Here is a 21132-nt window from a genome sequence, read left to right as displayed (position 1 = left end):
AGTTAATTTCTTAGCTCGCCAGCAAACCTTCACAGTTGAATGTGACAGCTAACTAACAATGTTAGCCAAGCTGTGCCTAGCAAGGCCGGGTAAAATGGCTAACGTTAGCCAGGTAGCTAATGTTATGTTTTAGCGTGGTGGCCGTGTGCAGTTAGCTAGTAAATTATGCAGTAAACCAATAATTGACTTTGTACGACTTAGGTACCTACACTATATGTAGAAAGTTAGCAAATCTATTTTAATCCAAATGTATTTTGCCTGGACATCGCGCGTGCGCCAGCGCCTTGCCAGTTTGCGCACACAATTCGTGCAGCCAAGTGGTCGAGTCACAATTCGTCTGACTGGAATGTAATTTGATGGGACTTTTGGTTTCTCAAGTCCCAACTTTACATTTTCCTCATTCTTATTCTTCTGCACGCGACTCGTTTTAAACTATTTAAACTGGAAACAAAATTCAAACTTTAAAATGTGAAGACTGGTCTGGAATAGTGTGCTTGTATACAACTTTTTGATATTTATACATTTTAAACACTGTCTTTGTCCATATTAACTTTAATAGGCCTTTTTTCAACATGTTAAAGCTCCCCATTGTTACATAATCACTTCCAACACTCACTGTAAACAATGCAACTTTTGACCCCTCAGCTTTGATCACTTCGCGAACGATTTAGACAAAAAAAAGCATCAACATTTTCTCTAACTACAGTACATTAGGAAAGTGTTCAGACCCCACGACCTTTTTCACATTTTGTTACTTAACAGCCTTATTCAAAAATGTTTTTATTTATCAATCTACACACAATGCTCCATGGTGACAAAGCAAACACGTGTAGTTAGTCCCTTCCGGGATCCATGGGACATCCCTACCCAAACCTCCACCGTAACCCTAACCATTTTAAATGTCATATCCAATACGGTATGGACCTCCCAAGAATCCCAGATGGACCAATAACCAATTCAGACCTTTTCCACATTTTGTTGCGTTACAGCCTTACTCTAAAATGGATTAAATAGTTTTCCCCTCATTCATCTACACACAATACCCCACAATGACAGAACAAAAACAGGTTTTTATACATTTTTACAAATGTATTTAAAAAATACATTTACATAAGTATTCAGACCCTTTCGTCAGTACTTTGTTGAAGCACCTTTGGCAGTGATTAAGTCCTTGAGTCTTCTTGTGTATGACACTACATGTTTGGTATTTGGGGATATTTCTTTTAATTTCCAGCCTCTGTCCCCGCAGGAGGTCTTTTGCCTTTTGGTAGGCCATCATTGTAAATAAGAATTTGTTCTTAACTGACTTGCCTAGTTAAAGGTTAAATACAATAAAAAATCAAATATCCTCCCAAGGTTGGATGGGGGAGCGTCGCTGCACAGCTATTTCAGGTCTCCCCAGAGATGTATGATCGGGTTCACGTCCAGGCTATGGCTGGGCCAGTCAAGGACATTCCGAGACTTGTCCTGAAGCCACTCGTGCTTTGTCTTGTTGGAATGTGAATATTCGCCCCAGTCAGGTCCTGAGCGCTGCGGAGCAGATTTTCATCAAGGACCTCTGTACTTTGCTCCATTCATTTCTCCTCGATCCTGACTAGTCTCCCAGTCGCATAAAAAAACACCCCACAGCATGATGCTGCCACCACCATGCTTCACTGTACGGATGGTGCCAGGTTTCCTCCAGATGTGACGCTTGGCATTCAGGCCAAAGAGTTGAATCATCAGACTAGAGAATCTTGTTTCTCATGGTCAGAGTCTTTTAGGTCTTTTGGTGAACTCCAACTCCTTTCCAAATCATGTCCAATCAATTGAAATTACCACAGGTGGACTCCAATCAAGTTGTAGAAACACCTCAAGGATGATCAATGGAAACAGGATGCACCTGGGCTCAATTTCAAGTGGCATAGCTAAGGGTCTGAATAATTATGTTTACATTTATTTTTATTGAACCTTTATTTAAATAGGCAAGTCAGTTAGGAACCAATCCTTATTTACAATGATGGCCAAACCCGGATGATGTTGGGCCAATTGTGCGCCGCCCTATAGGACTCCCAATCACGGCCAGATGTGATGCAGCCTGAATTCGAACTAGGGACTGCAGTGGAAGCCTTTTGCACTAAGATGCGGTGCCCTAGACCGCTGCGCCACTCGGGAGCCCAATGTATAAAAATATAAAAAATTTATTAATTGCTACAATTTTGAAAAAATAAATAAATAAATAAATAAATAAATTTTTGCTTTGTCATTCTAGGGTATTCAGTGTAGATTGAGGGGAAACAAATAATTTAATACATTTTATATTAAGGCTGTAATGTAACAAAATGTGGAAGAATTCAAGGGGTCTGAATTCTTTCTGAATGCACTGTATTTTTGAACACTACTGTTTTGACCACTCTAACAAGTCAGACAAACTCCTTTACTTCAATGCTATTCAAAACTGGCGTTTGAACAAAAATATCTTCTACCAATAAAAAGTTCCAGGTGTTTGTAGGAGTTTAGAGTGCCAAAAAAATAAGCTTTCTTATGTCTCATCAATTGAGCAACTCAGGCGGAGCTGTTGCAAAGGATACTCTCACAAACTTAGGGTAGAGGGTTACAACTGTTTGTCAGAGTTTAGAGTGACGAAAAGCACATAGCTAACGTCAACTAACACCTCTCTCATATTGCGTCATTAAGCAGCCCTTGCTATGGCAAAAAGAGGGCCATAGACTAGAATTGTAAACTAATCTAATCACTGTTTCAGTGCTTAAGCTATTAACTCCAGACTAACGCTCTCTACTCAGATTGCTTGTCAAAATATTTTTGATGCTGTATATAATTTAACTATAAGCTTAAAGTGTGCATAAATTAACATGAGTTTGAATGAGAACCACAGGAATACAGAGGTAGCAATTCATAAAACAACTCACCAACAGTCAATCTTGAACTGTTCAAGCTAGGGACACCAAACCAACTTTCACATGTTCAGACTATCCCAACTAAACATGTTTTCCAGACTGTCCTATATAAATGTGCATAAATTTGCATAACATAATCCACCAACAGTAACCTCCAACCGTTCAAGCTTGGTACAGCAAACCAACTTTAATATGTTCAGGCTATCCTAACTTTTCATCCACCTACTTTTTCAAATATACCCAGTCACCAACACTACCACTACTATGACATTTTTCAAAACCATAAATACTTTAATGCGGCTTTGCTTTAAATAGTACATTTAACATTTTTAAAATTCTACCACAACAATAATTTTAAAATAGTAAAGGAAGTCCCACTAATTGTACTTCATGTACAATTACCATCTAGTTCACACACAGCTATCTGGTTGAGAACTCTATAGAAATAATGCATGTCTAAACTAGTCCTACAGTGCACAATTCAACTGGTGTTGAATTGTGGTGTAGCTTACTAGCTTGCTAGCACTCAATAGCTAGATACTCATGATCTGGATAACGGACATGCAAAATTAGGACTGATGTTGCAACAAGCCTTACAACTGGGGATGTGGCCACATGACATGGTGTGCCTGTGTAGAATTACATAACATGAACCATTAAATCAGATACCATCGACAACATACAGAAAATTAAAAGATCAGCATCATCCCCAATAGTATCAACACACAAACTACGTTTTCAGTTACTGAAAAAAACAAGTAAATAGTAGACAGGTGACTATTTCTTGATTGATCTTTGTGTTCATAATAAAGGAAGCCCCAAGTGTCTTAAAACACTTGACTACACTCCTTCCCTGGCCTATGTAGCCTACTGTACAAACTCTTCAAATGCATTTCAAGTTAAATATTTGCCATTTCTCTGAAGCCTTAGCCCTGATAATTGTTTCTTGTCTGATTTAATGACTGTATATTATATTAGATGTTTAAAAGGTTTGTTTCCATCGCTTTTTGTGTTTCAGCTCTACTCTCTGAATGAGTACAAGCCTCCGATCTCCAAGGCCAAGATGACCAATATTACCAAGTCTGCAATAAAAGCTATAAAAGTAAGTATGTAGAAATGAATGAAAAGAGACAGAGTTGGGGTGATCGCGGACAGGGAGCCTCTTTCCCAGCTATACAATGATTGGGTTTCAATCAATCCTTGTCTTACCCAAACTAACTAAGCTCCTAGTCATTCTGACATGTTCATGCAATGCACTCTTTGGTTAATTTGCATAAACTGATAAAACCCAATCTTTGGAAGTAATACAAATGTCAGCCGGTGTGTTTGGGAGTTTACCAGTTGTCCTATTCACTCTAACCAAAAGATATGTATATAACACTCAGCCATTCATTTAAAAAAATTAATGCAGCGCCTTTTTGTCAGACTGGCCAATTGTGTGTCATTTGTATTTGATAACACTAATTTCAAAATGCGTCATAAACTGTGCTGTCACTAACGCTGGTATAACATGCTTATAATTAGGCCTGATGAAATACAGTTGAAGGTGCCACTGAAGAATGTGCCACAATGTTGATCATTCCGTTTGAGGTGGTAGCTACTTACCAGTAGCTACGTAGATAAGCTAAATGTTTGGTTGGTAATGGAGAGGTTGTTACACTTTTCCTGTGAATCCATGCATTTTCCTCCAACTGAGAGCACTATCTGTAAACCTAATTATAATAGTGTGATACTGTCAGGTGTTGTTGGCAGTACTTAAACTCCAACTCGTGTTCGCCACGGCGCAAACATTGTTCTCAAATAGAAGCGATTGTATTTTCTTATGCTAGATAGTAATTTACTTCTGCTGTCTGAGTTAGCAAGAGCATGAATAAAACACCAGGACGGGTGAACTTATGAGTGCTTCAATAGGCCTAAATCACAACCTTATTTCTCATGAGATCTCACCTTTTATGGTATCTGTTCAAGTCCTCTTGTTTTCTTTCCATACTGGAATGACAGACAGTGCCTAATGCTGATTACTAGAAATGGGTGGAAACACTAGTGTAAGCAGATTTTTAGCTTGACATGCAGATTAATACTGATAAGCTGCTTCTCTTTGATTGGACATTTCATATACCTTCATAACCTTTGATGGTAGATTGTGTTGCCAGCTCCTGCCCAGCCATACTTTGATAACTCATCTGTGAAGTTAGTTAGTGTCTGTGATGTGAGCCCAGACACCACAGGATGTGTGTTGCTCTCTGAATAGAGAGACAACCAGTTGACAGGCTCTCCTGGGTTTTGCATGGCATGTTAGACAGTAGGAGTAGCTTTTCACTCTGGGGGGCATCATCTATTGCAGAGCATTACTCAAACTTCTACCAAAAACAAACACAGGCAATGAACATTCAGGAGACAGAGGAGAAAAGGGAGATGAACATAGCATCAACTTTGGAAATGTAGTCCCAGCACAAAATATGCTTTCTTTTTTGTATTGGCTACAATCTAAGAAGGATGTCCTCTTCCTAAGGGCTCCCATACTTTCACAGTGCTAGTAATTCACTGCTGGCTGAAACCTTGAACCAAACTCTTTCATAGCAGTCATCTGTATGCATCCTAATCAATAATTTCCTGGGTAGTTACACTTAAACAGAAAGAATCCTTGACTTTCAAGTCATAGACCCATCTTACAAAGACATCTTATCGCTAAAATAATCTTATCGCTCGTTGCCTTCTCCATCTTTCCAATGTCTTTTGCTATACCTCTCGCAGATTTCTCTCAGTTTCTATGAACAGCTCCTTTACCTTTTGACAACGGATAACAAAATAAGCTGTACCACGATGAAGTGCATTGCTAACCACTTTTGGGGATGGTCAACCAATGTTTATTTTTGTTTTGTTTTTTGAATCTGTACGAATTAGTGTGATCTTGGTGTTGCTGTGCCTGTGTTGCCTGTGAATAACTCCTGTTTCCCCTTCCCTCAGCAGCTCTCGCAGCTCCCCCAAAGCACTGAAAGTGAAGCAGGAGGATGGGGTGGAGAGAGTAACAGAGATAAGGGAACCCCTAACCAGCTTAGGTAGGAGATGGGCTGTTTCAAACAAGGAACATGGAAGAAGCCAAACCAAGGAGACACAAATGTCTCCCTCATAGAGAGAGCTTGGGATGGCTGGGGCGCTCTTGGCTCCTCGAGTCCCTGCTCTCTACCCCAGCAACACTTTCTCTTTTCTCTGGCTTTCATACGTGGTTCAGTTCTGACTGAGGTAGAACAGAGTTGAATAGACCGAGCTGTTTCGGGCTCTTTTTAAGTTGTTTGAACTTGAAAAGTTGTCCATCAGTGTTCTGTCTGTAGTGTAGGCTAAATAATGTTATGCGGGTGTCTGAGTTAAACTGCCCAGCTACTGTTTCCCCACTTCTTTAGAGTCTGTTAGACCAAGGTGGTCTAAGAATGGTATCTTATTTAAAATCCTGTTACTAATGCAAAGTAGCTGTTTGAAGCCATGCATTGCACAGTGGTGGTGGTCACCGTTGGCATCAGAACAATACTGCAGATGAATGGGATGTTTTATCACTGACAGATGAAACATGTTGTTAGTTCTCCATGAGTAATGGTACAGTGCCTTCGGAAAGTATTCAGACCACTTGACTTTTCCACATTTTGCTACGTTACAGCCTTATGCTGAAATGGATTAAAAAAAACATGTTCCTCATCAATCTAAACACAATACCCTGTAATGGCAAAGCGAAAACAGTTTTTTAGAAATGTTTGTAAATGTATAATATATATATTTTTCTAATACCTTATTTACATAGGTATTCAGACCCTTTGCTATTAGACTCGAAATTGAGCTCAGGTGCATCCTGTTTCCATTGATCTTCCTTGAGATGGACTCAAGTCAAGTTGTAGAAACATCTGTTGTAAATTAAATTGATTGGAGATGATTTGGAAAGACACACACCTGTCTATATAAGGTCCCACAGTTGACAGTGCATGTCAGAGCAAAAACCAAGCCATCAGGTCGAAGGAATTGTGTATAGAGCTCTGAGACACGATTGTGTCGAGGCACAGATCTGGGGAAGGGTTCCAAAAAATGTCTGCAGCATTGAAGGTCTCCAAGAACATAGAGGTCTCCGTAATTCTTAAATGGAAGGAGTTTGGAACCACCAAGACTCTTCCTAGAGCTGGCCGCCCGGCCAAACTGAGAAATCGGGGGAGAAGGGAGGTGACCAAGATCCCGGTGGTCACTCTGACAGAGCTCCAGAGTTCCTCGGTGGCGATGGGAGAATCTTCCAGAAGGACAACCATCTCTGCAGCACTCCGCCAATCAGTTCTTTATGGAAGAGTGGCCAGGCGGAAGCCACTCCTCAGTTAAAGGCACATGACAGCCCACTTGGAGTTTACTAAAAGGCACCTAAAGACTCTCAGACCATGAGAAACAAGATTCTCTGGTCTGATGTAACCAAGATTCAACTCTTTGGCCTGAATGCCAAGCTCCACGTCTGTAGGAAACCTAGCCCCATTCCTACGGTGAAGCGTAGTGGTGGCAGAATCATTCTGTGGGGATGTTTTTCAGCGGCATGGACTGGGAGACTAGTCGGGATCAAGGGAAAGATGAACAGAGCAATGTACATGGATTCTTGATAAAAACCTGCTCTGGAGCGCCCAGGACCTCAGACTGGGGTGAAGGTTTGCCTTCCAACAAGACACAGCCAAGAGGAGGAGTGGCTTTGGGACAAATCTCTGAATGTCCTTGAGGCCCAGTCAGAGCCCGGACTTAAACCCAATCAAACATCTCTAGAGACCTGATAATAGCTGCGCCGAGGCTCCCCATCCAACCTGACAAAGCTTGAGAGGACCTTCAGAGAAGAATGGGAGAAACTCCCCAAATACAGGTGTGCCACGCTTGTAGTGGCATACCCAAGAATACTTGAGGCTGTAATCGTTTCCAAAGGTGCTTCAACAAAGTACTGATTAAAGAGTCTGAATACGTACACTACCGTTCAAAAGTTTGGGGTCACTTAGAAATGTCCTTGTTTTTGAAAGAAAGGCATTTTTTTTGTCCATTAAAATAACATCAAATTGATCAGACATATAGTGTAGTCATTGTTAATGTTGTAAAGGACTATTGTAGCTGGAAAAGGCAGATGTTTTAAAATTGAATATCTATATAGGCGTACAGAGGCCCATTATCAGCAACCATCACTCCTGTGTACCAATGGCACATTGTGTTAGCTAATCCAAGTTTATCATTTTAAAAGGCTAATTTATCATTAGAACTCTTTTGCAATTATGTTAGCACAGCTGAATGTTATTATTTGTTAAAGAAGCAATACAACTGGCCTTCTTTAGACTAGTTGAGTATCTGGAGCATCAGCATTTGTGGGTTCGATTACAGGCTTAAAATGGCCAGAAACAAAGAGCTTCTGAAACTTGTCAGTCTATTCTTGTTCTGAGAAATGAAGGCTATTCCATGCGAGAAATGTCCAAGAAACTGAAGATCTCGTACAACGCTGTGTACCACTCCATTCACAGAACAGCGCAAATTGGCTCTAACCAGAATAGAAAGAGGAGTGGGAGGCCCCGGTGCACAACTGAGCAAGAGGACAAGTACATTAGAGTGTCTAGTTTGAGAAACAGACGCCTCAAGTCCTCAACTGGCAGCGTCATTAAAAAGTACCCGCAAAACACCAGTCTCAACGTCAACAGTGAATAAGCGACTCCGGGATGCTGGCCTTCAACGCAGTTGCAAAGAAAAAGCCATAAGGCCATCATCCCGGGGAATTGTGTGTAGATTGATAAGGGGATACGGCCATTTTTAAATAAGGCTGTAACGTAACAAAATGTGGAAAAACTCAAGGGGTCTGAATACTTTCTGAATACATTATGTTGTTTGTAGTTTTGAAATAGTCAGGCTGGCATGGCTTGATGTTCATTGGGGATGTAGTGCTGCCGAAGTGCGAGGGAGCGGCTTTCCCGCACTTTTTTCAAATTGAGAATACACCGAGCTGGTAAAATATTTAGGAAAAATTATTTCTGAAACTGAATCAATGTCCCTCAAGATCACATGATGATGAATTTGAGTATTTTACATAACAGAACCGAACAGAATAGCATAGTAGGCCTAACGTTAATTTCTAGTGAGATTTTAGGAGCTGAAGCTGAGTAGTCTCATTTCTTTTCTCATTCGGCCAAAACTCAGCAGAGTCCGCCACTGGGCAGGATATATGCTTTGATTAAAACAAACACCATCAGCTGTAATTCGCTCACGAAGCAGTAATTCAAGAACATCTACATGTTCCCATGAAACCGCCTGAGATCAAATGATTGTAAATTGTCATTTTTGATTGACAGTGATAATGGCCTATTTTGAAATAATGTATGCCTAACTTGATGTTTGGGGGTATAGAAAAGTACATTTTCTTGAGACAATATGTATTGCCATAGGCAGACGTTGCAATTGGAGGATGAATTTAATGCATGTTATATATAATATATATAATTATATTCAACAGACTGTCTGTATAAACTTTGAGAAATTATACTTTTTTTTGAGGAGATCCCATACCTAAAAAAGAATGTCACTACACCACTGGTGTTCAAGAAAAGGGAAAGGGGGACACCTAGTCAGTTGTACAACTGAATGCATTCAACTGAAACGTGTCTTCCACATTCAAACAAACCCCTCTGAATCACAGAGGTGCGGGGGGGCTGCCATAATTGACATTCACGTCTTCAGCGCCCGGGGAACAGTGGGTTAACTGCCTTGCTCAGGGGCAGAATGAAACATTTTTACCTTGTCATCTTGGGGATTCGATTGAGCAACCTTTTGGTTTCTGGCCCAAAGCTCTAACAACTAAATTGTAGTCTGTTGTCAGGAGATTCCTTCTAGTGATGGGGCAAACATTGCCAACCCCTTACTGATAGTTATAGATGCCCAGTTTCCCTTATGGCTCAGTTCAGGTGCCTGCATACACCATAGACATATTCATAATTTACACAGACACACAGTTTGCTCAGACAGATCCAGTTCAGAGAGGCAGCAGATTTGAGTTCAGAATAGAAAATGAATGTGTTTATGCAATAAATGTTAGTGCATCGAAGACTCGTTTGCTAGTTTCAACTCAACCAGCCATCCAGTCTTCAGTCAGCTGTTCGCAAAAATAAAATCTTCATCCATAATTGTCAGTTATAAGGAAATTGTGCCAGCCCTAGTTACATATTGGAATATTATTTTTGATTATGTATCTTATTGTTTTGACAATATTGCAATTTAAAAAATTGCACTAGTTGGCTGTACCTGCACCAAAACTCCTGTATTTTTTCTTCATAGCTTGTTGTCATCTTCTTTTTAAATAGGGAGCCAATTTGTTTTCAGCGTTTTTGTTTCAGCTATTATTTTTGTTTTTGCATGGGACAGCTTACATATAGTGAGCAATATGTTTGGAACGTTGAATCGCAATAAAATCCCAGTATCGAATCGCAATACATATAGAATTGTGAGAATCACAATACTTATTGTATTGCCACAGTCATATCATTTTAATATAGTATCATGAGGTCCCTGGCAATTCACAGCCCTAATTCCTGCACACTGCACTAACAAAAGATACCTTTTTGCTAGCATTGTGCAGACATTTCAGCCTTTCAACCAGAGGAGGCTGGTGGGGGCAGCTATAGAAGGCTGTGCTCATTGTAATGGCTGGAATGGTATATCAAACATATGGAAACCACGTTTTGCTCTGTTTTAATTATTCCCTTCCAGCCATTACAATAAGCCTGTCGTCATATAGCTCTTACCTCCTGTCGAAAGACTGTCGAAAGGCCGGAACCAAAGTATCATAAGTTATACTTTGCAAGAGCAGTGCGCGGGAGTTTTTTTGCAAATCTACAATGCACCTACAAATAATGTACTCTGATTGTCTGTGCCTTTCACTTCAAATTCCTGTGGATGTGCATTCTACTGCTCTACTCTTGCACACTGCTGCTCTGCCTTGACACAAGGCTCAACTTCCTCAGTAAACATCCAGCTGTAGATATGGATAAATGTTGGCATTGTAAACACTTACAAAGGAATTTCTCTATTATTCCCAAAGCCTGGCGCATTGAATGGAAGTTGTAGTTAGTTGTATGTTCAGTCACACAATATGTTTGGGCAGGATATTTGATGCCTCAGATGCAGATATAACATCTTGTTTTGATGTACGTTAGATTCAATTTATGAGCTACTGTCAGAGCCTATACTTAGTAAGCCAATATCCGACAGCTGAAGTTGTATTAGCCAGTATTGAGAGTAATGTGGGTCAAAGGTGACCTAAATATCTGAACCCTTGAAACATGTAGTCTACAAAATGATTGTAGTACAGCAACAATGATCAGAGTAGGCGGAGTCTTGGTCAGTTTGTTTAGTCTTAGCAGTTTTGAAGAACTTGAAACAGTCTACTCAGGCTGAAAGATAAGCAAGATAATTTTATTGGAATACAGCATTGAGAGAAGAACCTTACATGTCAGTTAATTTATTTAACATGTATTTGGGTCTCTTCTTAATTGGTGTGATGCTGCAGAATATTAGTTCAGCAATTGTTTAGCTATCAAGTCTCAAGTTAGTCGGCTTCATAATAGTTCTAACAAATGCATAATCAGTGGCTACAGCATGAGCAGCAGATGAGTCATGTCAAGTTTCTTCCATAAGAACTCTCCACACAACACAGCCATTTCAGGCTGCTTCAATTATTAGCTGACTGTAGCCATTCATATGCTTCATTACTTTGTTACTCAAAAATGTTGCTGAATAAGCACTGCATATGCTGCTCCCAATTGCTTTCATCTAACCATAGTAACATTGTGCTTCAGCACTAGACTTGGGCGGTATCCAGATTGTCAAACCTTCATTCTGACCTTGTGCCATCCCTGGATATTCGTTAATACCAGCACTGAACCCAAGGGGTGCTATTTTCACTCCGAATGTTAGCAATAATAACAGGTACATGTAAAATCCCATAGCGAATTCTAGCTAAATGCTAACGAATGCGTGCAAACATTTCATACAGTCTCTGATATAAACTATTTGCAGGACAGACATTCCAGCTCATAAAGTTATTCAAGGAACTCAAAATGCTACTCACTGTTTGCGGCACAGACAAAACGAATATTAGATGGCAAGGCTACTAAGTTAGCAAACCAAATGCACAACTGCAGAGAATTTAGCACATTTTAGAAAATTCACTTAAGTTGTAAGATATCTAGCCGGCAAACATTTAGTTGTGAATTCCATACTCTAACTAGCTAGCCATTTCAGATCGGTTACACTAGCCTAATCTCGGGAGTTGATAGGCTTGAAGTCATGAACAGCGCAATGCTTGAAGCATTGCGAAGAGCTGCTGGCAAACGCACGAAAGTGCTGTTTGAATGAATGCTGGTGCCTGCCATCGCTCAGTCAGACTACTCTATCAAATCATAGACTTAATTATAACATAATAACACACAGAAATACAAACCGTAGGCCATTAATATGTTCAAATCCGGAAACTATCATTTCGAAAATAAAACGTTTATTCTTCCAGTGAAATACGGAACCATTCCGTATTTTATCTAACGAGTGTCATCAATAAGTCTAAATATTCCTGTTACATTGCACAACCTTCAATGTTATGTCATAATTGCGTAAAATTCTGGCAAATTAGTTCACAACGAGCCAGGCGGCCCAAACTGTTGCATATACCCTGACTCTGCATGCAATGAACGCAAGAGAAGTGACACAAATTCACCTGTTTAATATTGCCTGCTAACCTGGATTTCTTTTAGCTAAATATGCAGGTTTAAAAATATATACTTGTGTATTGATTTTAAGAAAGGCATTGATGTTGATGGTTAGGTACACATTGGAGCAACGACAGTCCTTTTTCGCGAATGCGCACCGCAACGATTATATGCAACGCAGGACACGCTAGATAAACTAGTAATATCATCAAACATGTGTAGTTAACTAGTGATTATGATTGATTCATTGTTTTTTATAAGATAAGTTTAATGCTAGCTAGCAACTTACCTTGGCTTCTTACTGCATTCGCGGAACAGGCAGGCTCCTCGTGAAGTGCAATGTAATCAGGTGGTTAGAGCGCTGTACTAGTTAACCGTAAGGTTGCAAGATTGAATCCCCAAACTGATAAGATAAAAATCTGCCGTTCTGCCCATGAACAAGGCAGTTAGCCTACCGTTCCTAGGCCGTCATTGAAAATAAGAATGTGTTCTTAACCAACTTGCCTAGTTAAATAAAGGTGTAAAAAAAATCGGTGCCCAAAAATACTGATTTCCAATTGTTATGAAAACTTGAAATCGGCCCTAATTAATCGGCCATTCCGATTAATCGGTCGACCTCTAGTTGGTTTATACCACCCGATGAAAATGAAACCCTCCAAATGTTCAGCATAGGATGTTTAGTTCATGGACAACACCATGACTTTTGACATTACAAAATGATTTAAGAATATACTGCTCTAGGCAAGACTAGGCTATATTATCCCTCATATCCCTGTATATAATCCCTCATATCCCTGTATATTATCCCTCATATCCCTGTATATAATCCCTCATATCCCTGTATATAATCCCTCATATCCCTGTATATAATCCCTCATATCCCTGTATATTATCCCTCATATCCCTGTATATAATCCCTCATATCCCTGTATATAATCCCTCATATCCCTGTATATAATCCCTCATATCCCTGTATATTATCCCTCATATCCCTGTATATTATCCCTCATATCCCTGTATATTATCCCTCATATCCCTGTATATTATCCCTCATATCCCTGTATATTATTCCTCATATCCCTGTATATTATCCCTCATATCCCTGCCAGTGTTTCTCCTATATTCATTTTGGCTCAATGACTGGACGTCTATGGGAACAGCTAGCTAACACTAGCAGCAATGTGCAGCTCCCCTCCTAGTAGGAAATTCCTAGTGGAAACACTGCCTTCTTCACACACCCTACATATATCCCACCTGGAGAACAAGAAGGATTCTGTATCTCAGAGACAAATATCACCTGCCAGTATAGTACAGTATCAACAGCATTCCATGGCAGCACCTGCCAGTATGGTATAGTACCAAAAGTATGCCTTGGCAGCACCTGCCAGTATAATACAGTATCAACAGCATTCTGTGGCAGCGCCTGCCAGTATTTAAGTACAGTATCATCAGTATTCCTTGGCAGCACCTGCCAGTATAGTACAGTATCAACAGCATTCTGTGGCAGCGCCTGCCAGTATAGTACACTATCAACAGTATTCCATGGCAGCACCTGCCGGTATAGTACAGTACCAGCAACATTCCATGGCAGCACCTGCCAGTATTGTACATTACCAGCAACATTCCATGGCAGCACCTGCCAGAATAGTACAGTATCAACAGCATTCCGTGGCAGCACCTGCCAGTATAGTACAGTACCAACAGCATTCCATGGCAGCACCTGCCAGTATAGTACAGTATCAACAGTATTCCCTGGCAGCACCTGCCAGTCAAATATCAAATATTTGGGGCGGCAGGTAGTCTAGTGGTTAGAGCGTTGGGCCAGTAACCAAGAGGTTGCTAGATCGAATCCCCGAGCTGACATGGTGAAAATCTGTCTTTCTGCCCCCGAACAAGGCAGTTAATCCACTGTTCCTAGGCCGTAATTGTAAATAAGAATTTGGTCTTAACTGACTTACCTAGTTAAATTAAATAAATCACCCCCTAGTAACAGCCTGTAATGTGGGTAGTGGTTTGGCATTGTGTGGGTATCCAGTAATCCAGCTGATGCTACTGTGAGTCACATTGGAATGCTGTTGATACTGTACTATACTGTCAGGTGCCATGTTGGAATGCTGTTAATACTGTACTATTAACAGCACTAGGTGTTGCCATGGAATGCTGGTGATACTGTACTATACTAGCAGGTGCTGCCATGGAATGCTGTTGATACTGTACTATATTGGCAGGTGTTTCCATGGAGTGCTGTTGATACTGTACTATACTAGCAGGTGCTGCCATGGAATGCTGTTGATACTGTACTATATTGGCAGGTGTTGCCATGGAATACTGTTGATACTGTACTATACTGGCAGGTGCTGCCATGGAATGCTGTTGATACTACTATATTGGCAGGTGCTGCCATGGAATACTGTTGGTACTGTACTATACTGGCAAGTGCTGCCATGGAATGCTGTTGGTACAGTACTATACTGGCAGGTGCTGCCATGGAATGCTGTTGATACTGTACTATACTGGCAGGTGCTGCCATGTATTGCTGTTGGGACTGTACTATAATGGCAGGTGCTGACATGGAATGTTGTTGATACTGTACTATACTGGCAGGTGCTTCCATGGAATGCTGTTGATACTGTACTATACTGGCAGGTGCTGCCATGGAATGCTTTTGGTACTGTACTATACTGGCAGGTGCTACGTTGGAATGCCGTTAATACTGTACTATACCGGCAGGTGCTGCCATGGAATGCTGTTGATACTGTACTATATTGTCAGGTGCTGCCATGGAATGCCATTGGTACTGTACTATACTGGCAGGTGCTGCCATGGAATGCTGTTGATACTGTATTATACTGGCAGGTGCTGCCATGGAATGTTGGTTGATACTGTACTATACTGGCAGGTGCTGCCATGGAATGCTGTTGGTACTGTACTATACTGGCAGGTACTGCCATGGAATGCTGTTGGTACTGTACTATACTGGCAGGTGCTGCCATGGAATGCTGTTGGTACTGTACTATACTGGCAGGTGCTGCCATGGAATGCTGTTGGTACTGTACTATACTGGCAGGTACTGCCATGGAATGCTGTTGGTACTGTACTATACTGGCAGGTGCTACCATGGAATGCTGTTGATACTGTACTATACTGGCAGGTGCTGCCATGGAATGTTGGTTGATACTGTACTATACTGGCAGGTGCTGCCATGGAATGCTGTTGGTACTGTACTATACTGGCAGGTACTGCCATGGAATGCTGTTGGTACTGTACTATACTGGCAGGTGCTGCCATGGAATGCTGTTGGTACTGTACTATACTGGCAGGTGCTGCCATGGAATGCTGTTGGTACTGTACTATACTGGCAGGTACTGCCATGGAATGCTGTTGGTACTGTACTATACTGGCAGGTGCTGCCATGGAATGCTGTTGGTACTGTACTATACTGGCAGGTACTGCCATGGAATGCTTTGTTAGCAGCGAATATATGAAAATGATTTGACAGTCAATGAAAGGTATGCATATAGACCTAGTGAATTGAATATCAATTTATATTTTCTAGAAGATTGTTCATGTTTGAGATATATGATGCAATGGGAAAGATATAGAGAACATTGAAACTGGATATTTTGACTGGAATTGAAAGTTGATGGAGAAAGCGTCAATGAAATGTAGCCAATTGTTAGGGCTGGCACAATTATCACATAATTATGTAACCAACAATTATGGGCAATAACCTTAGTTATTTTAGGGGGGGGTTGTACTTTATTTTCAAGTAGATTTAGTTTATCGGATTAGCAGTTTTTCTTATTTTTACATAAAGTGAGTAAATTTTGTGGCAATCATTATTCTAGCAGAACGGCAGGGTTGGGAAGAGAAACGTCATTTCCTAATGTTGCCAACAGTCAAAACTATTAGTTTTTGAGACAAGTGTCTTCAAAGCTGTGTTGTATTTTGTAGGACATTTTTGAGCATTACAAGCTCAAAACATTTTTCAACAAAAATGACAATTGTGAAAATAACCGTGGCGATTTGCATGACAATTAGATACTAGCTATAATCTTTATCCAGAATTTCATAATCATCACAGCCTTACTTGTGTTACAATTTGAGCTTGAGTCACTCCTTGATCAGCCAGTTCTTGTCACAATGACATTTATTTTTATCATTCATGATTTAGGCAGTGTTCATTCACTGTTATCAAATGAATTACATGTCGCATTTGAGCTGGCTGTCTTTCAATACAGGCCTGTGCTTGTCCCGCTTGCTCTCTAGCACGTAAACACACACACAAACCCTTGCAGCGAGAAGCATCTTGAGTATACCATTTACTGCTTACCAATTGCAGCTAAATACAGTGAGGTAATTTTTCTCTTGGCACTTCTCCATGTGCTTGAGGTATATTTAGTGTCCTATTATAGCTTGTATCTACTTTTGTGTCAAATCTTGAATAGGAAACCTGTATGAGAGGCCTGAGTGGAGCTTGAATAATATACAGTATTCTGCAGTAGTCTACACTCAGTCCCATTGCTCCTTCTTAACCCGTTCTAAATGTACAGAAAGCAAACAGTGAGTACGGATACATGCACGCAATAATACACTGAGTATACAAAACATTAAGAACACCTGCTCTTTCCATGAAATAGACTGACCAGGTGAAAGCTAAGGTCCCTTATTGATTTCACTTGTTAAATCTACTTCAATCAGTGTAGATGAAGGGGAGGAGACCGGTTAAAGAAGGATTGTTAAGCATCGAAACAATTGATACATAGATTGTGTATGTGAGCCATTCAGAGGGTGAATGGGCAAGACAAATATTTAAGTGCCTTTGAACAGGGTATGGTTTTTGTCAAGAATTGCAATGCTTCTGGGTTTTTCACACTCAACCGTTTCCTGTGTGTATCAGGAACCACCCAATGAACATCCAGCTAACTTGACATAACTGTGGGAAGCATTGAAGTCAACATGGGCGAGATTCCCTGTGGAACGTTTTCAACACCCTGTAGAGTCTATGCCCTGACAAATTTAGGCTGTTGTAAGGGCAAGGGGGGGGTGCAACTCAATATTAGGAAGGTGTTCGTAATGTTTGGTATACTCGGTGTATGATTATTGTGGATAGTTGGATTAATATAGCCCCAATAGTTTGATTTAAAACGTCAACATGCTTTGCAAGAAGAGCTGTTTACATTGACACATCTGAAATCAGGCTACTTGATGGGATAAATGCAGAAAGTCTGCAATCAAAATAAATGTTATACGACAGCGACTATGTTATTTTTGGGAAGCCTATTTGATGCTAGCATAAGGCATGTACTCAGTAAGTGCATACTGACCTTCCACCACCCAGATAGTGGTTCATCATGTACTGAGGTGTCCTAGTCATACAGCAGTAATCCCTTCACAAACTGTTACTGCAGTCTGCAGTCACAACACTAGGTTACTACCAGGCCTGTTTGTTGAAGACCGTGCTACTATGTTTGCACCTGGGGAGAGGAGTGAGGTCTGCACTTTGCCGTTCAGACGGTCTCTCTTCCGGGTTTGCAGGGCTAAAGCGTGTGTGTCTGTGAGTAGGTATTACATGCCTCTTTGACATGGGAAGAGGCGGGGGGGGGTTGAGGGAAGCCCTGACTAATATACTCCCTGACTGCTCTTCAACCCTACCCCATGACCCTACTCCTCTAATATACTCCCTGACTGCTCTTCAACCCTACCCCATGGCCCTACTCCCTAAACCTCTAATATACTCCCTGACTGCTCTTCAACCCTACCCCATGACCCTACTCCCTATACCTCTAATATACTCCCTGACTGTTCTCTTCAACCCTACCCCATGACCCTACTCCCCATACCTCTAATATACTCCCTGACTGCTCTTCAACCCTACCCCATGACCCTACTCCCCATACCTCTACTATACTCCCTGACTGTGCTCTTCAGCCCTACCCCATGACCCTACTCCCTATACCTCTAATATACTCTCTGACTGCTCTTCAACCCTACCCTACTCCCTATACCTCTAATATACTCCCTGACTGCTCTTCAACCCTACCCCATGACCCTACTCCCTATACCTCTAATATACTCCCTGACTGTGCTCTTCATCCCTACCCCATGACCCTACTCCCCATACTTCTAATATACTCCCTGACTGCTCTTCAACCCTACCCCATGACCCTACTCCCTATACCTCTAATATACTCCCTGACTGTTCTCTTCAACCCTACCCCATGACCCTACTCCCTAAACCTCTAATATACTCCCTGACTGTTCTCTTCAACCCTACCCCATGACCCTACTCCCTATACCTCTAATATACTCCCTGACTGCTCTTCAACCATACCCTACTCCCTATACCTCTAATATACTCCCTGACTGCTCTTCAAACCTACCCCATGATCCTACTCCCTATACCTCTAATATACTCCCTGACTGTTCTCTTCAACCCTACCCCATGACCCTACTCCCTAAACCTCTAATATACTCCCTGACTGCTCTTCAACCCTACCCCATGACCCTACTCCCCATACCTCTAATATACTCCCTGACTGCTCTTCAACCCTACCCCATGACCCTACTCCCTATACCTCTAATATACTCCCTGACTGTTCTCTTCAACCCTACCCCATGACCCTACTTCCCATACCTCTAATATACTCCCTGACTGCTCTTCAACCCTACCCCATGACCCTACTCCCTAAACCTCTAATATACTCCCTGACTGCTCTTCAACCCTACCCCATGACCCTACTCCCTATACCTCTAATATACTCCCTGACTGCTCTTCAACCCTACCCTACTCCCTATACCTCTAATATACTCCCTGACTGCTCTTCAACCCTACCCCATGACCCTACTCCCCATACCTCTAATATACTCCCTGACTGCTCTTCAACCCTACCCTACTCCCTATACCTCTAATATACTCCCTGACTGTGCTCTTCAACCCTACCCCATGACCCTACTCCCCATACCTCTAATATACTCCCTGACTGATCTTCAACCCTACCCCATGACCCTACTCCCTAAACCTCTAATATACTCCCTGACTGCTCTTCAACCCTACCCCATGACCCTACTCCCTATACCTCTAATATACTCCCTGACTGCTCTTCAACCCCACCCCATGACCCTACTCCCTATACCTCTAATATACTCCCTGACTGTTCTCTTCAACCCTACCCCATGACCCTACTCCCTAAACCTCTAATATACTCCCTGACTGCTCTTCATCCCTACCCCATGACCCTACTCCCTAAACCTCTAATATACTCCCTGACTGCTCTTCAACCCTACCCCATGACCCTACTCCCCATACCTCTAATATACTCCCTGACTGCTCTTCAGCCCTACCCCATGACCCTACTCCCCATACCTCTAATATACTCCCTGACTGCTCCCTGACTCCATTGGAACCAGTTCAACTTGGCCCAAATTCAAGCAATAACAACACACATAGTTTAACTTTTTGTTGTTGGATTATATGGCTCCCGTCCAGATTCTGTGATAAATATAAAATTCATGTCATAGATACAGGCGTCCTTCCTAACTCAGTTGCCGGAGAGGAAGGAAACCTCTCAGGGATTTCACTATGGTGAAATGGTGACTTTAAAACAGAGTTTAATGGTTGTGATAGGATAAAACAAGGATGGATCAACAACATTGTAGTTATTACACCATACTAACCTAATTGACAAGGGAAAAGAAGGAAGACTGAACAGAATGAAAATATTCCAAAACATGTGTCCTGTTTGCGACAAGGCACAAAAGTAAAACTGCAAAGAATTTGGCAAAGCAATTAACTTTTTCTCCCGAATACAAAGTGTTATGTGTAGGGCAAATCCAATACCACAAATTACTGAGTACCAATCTCCATATTTTCAAGCATAGTGGGGGCTCCATTTTATGGGTACGCTTGTAATTGTTAAGGACTAGGAAGTTTTTGAGGATAAAAAAAAACGTAATGGAGCTTAGCACAGGCAAAATCCGAGACGAAAACCTGGTTTAGTCTGCTTTCCACCAGACACTGGGAGATGGATTCACCTTTCAGCAAGACAATAACTTAAAACAGAAGGCTAAATCTACACTGTAGCTGCTTACCAAGAAGACAGTGAATGTTTCTGAGTGTCCGAGCTATAGTTTTAACTTAAATCTGCTTGAAAATCTATGGCAAGACCTGAAAATGGTTGTCTAGCAAATGATCAACAACCAATTTGACAAAGCTTTAAGAATCTCAAAAATAATAATGGGCAAATGTTGCACAATCCAGGTGTGGAAAGATCTTAGAGACTTACCCAGAAAGACTCACAGCTGTAATCGGTGCCAACGGTACTTTGGTTGTTACGTCCGTACCCCAGTTGACCCCATGTGATCTCCGCGAAACCTCTTCCTGTGTGTCCTTGTCCCATTGGCTTGACCAGCTGTATTGTCTGAATGTTGACATATAGCATGGGCTCTATTTTGTTTTCTTTGAAAAACTTTACTTCGTGTTTAGATATAATTGTATT

The 21132-nt window shown here is 41.3% G+C and overlaps 1 protein-coding gene across 3 annotated transcripts in view; it reads left to right on the top strand.

Annotated features, from left to right (window-relative positions):
• Positions 1-21132, top strand: part of LOC124001304 (SR-related and CTD-associated factor 8-like) — a 43400-nt gene that overhangs the window by 549 nt on the left and 21719 nt on the right. The window contains exons 2-3 of one of the 3 annotated variants that reach the window (XM_046307987.1): positions 3916-3999; positions 5868-5956. Coding sequence is in view for 1 of the 3 variants with exons in the window: in XM_046307985.1 (XP_046163941.1) it covers positions 3916-3999 (84 nt within the window). In the remaining 2 variants the exon portion in view is untranslated. Of the gene's footprint in view, positions 1-3915; positions 4000-5864; positions 5957-21132 lie in introns of all 3 variants that reach the window. The other 2 variants (XM_046307986.1, XM_046307985.1) reach the window with 2 other exon arrangements.

The sequence above is a fragment of the Oncorhynchus gorbuscha genome, linkage group LG17 (genome assembly GCF_021184085.1).
Source record: "Oncorhynchus gorbuscha isolate QuinsamMale2020 ecotype Even-year linkage group LG17, OgorEven_v1.0, whole genome shotgun sequence".
NCBI classification, from domain to species: Eukaryota; Metazoa; Chordata; class Actinopteri; order Salmoniformes; family Salmonidae; genus Oncorhynchus; species Oncorhynchus gorbuscha.
This window is presented reverse-complemented; position numbering and strand designations above follow the sequence as displayed.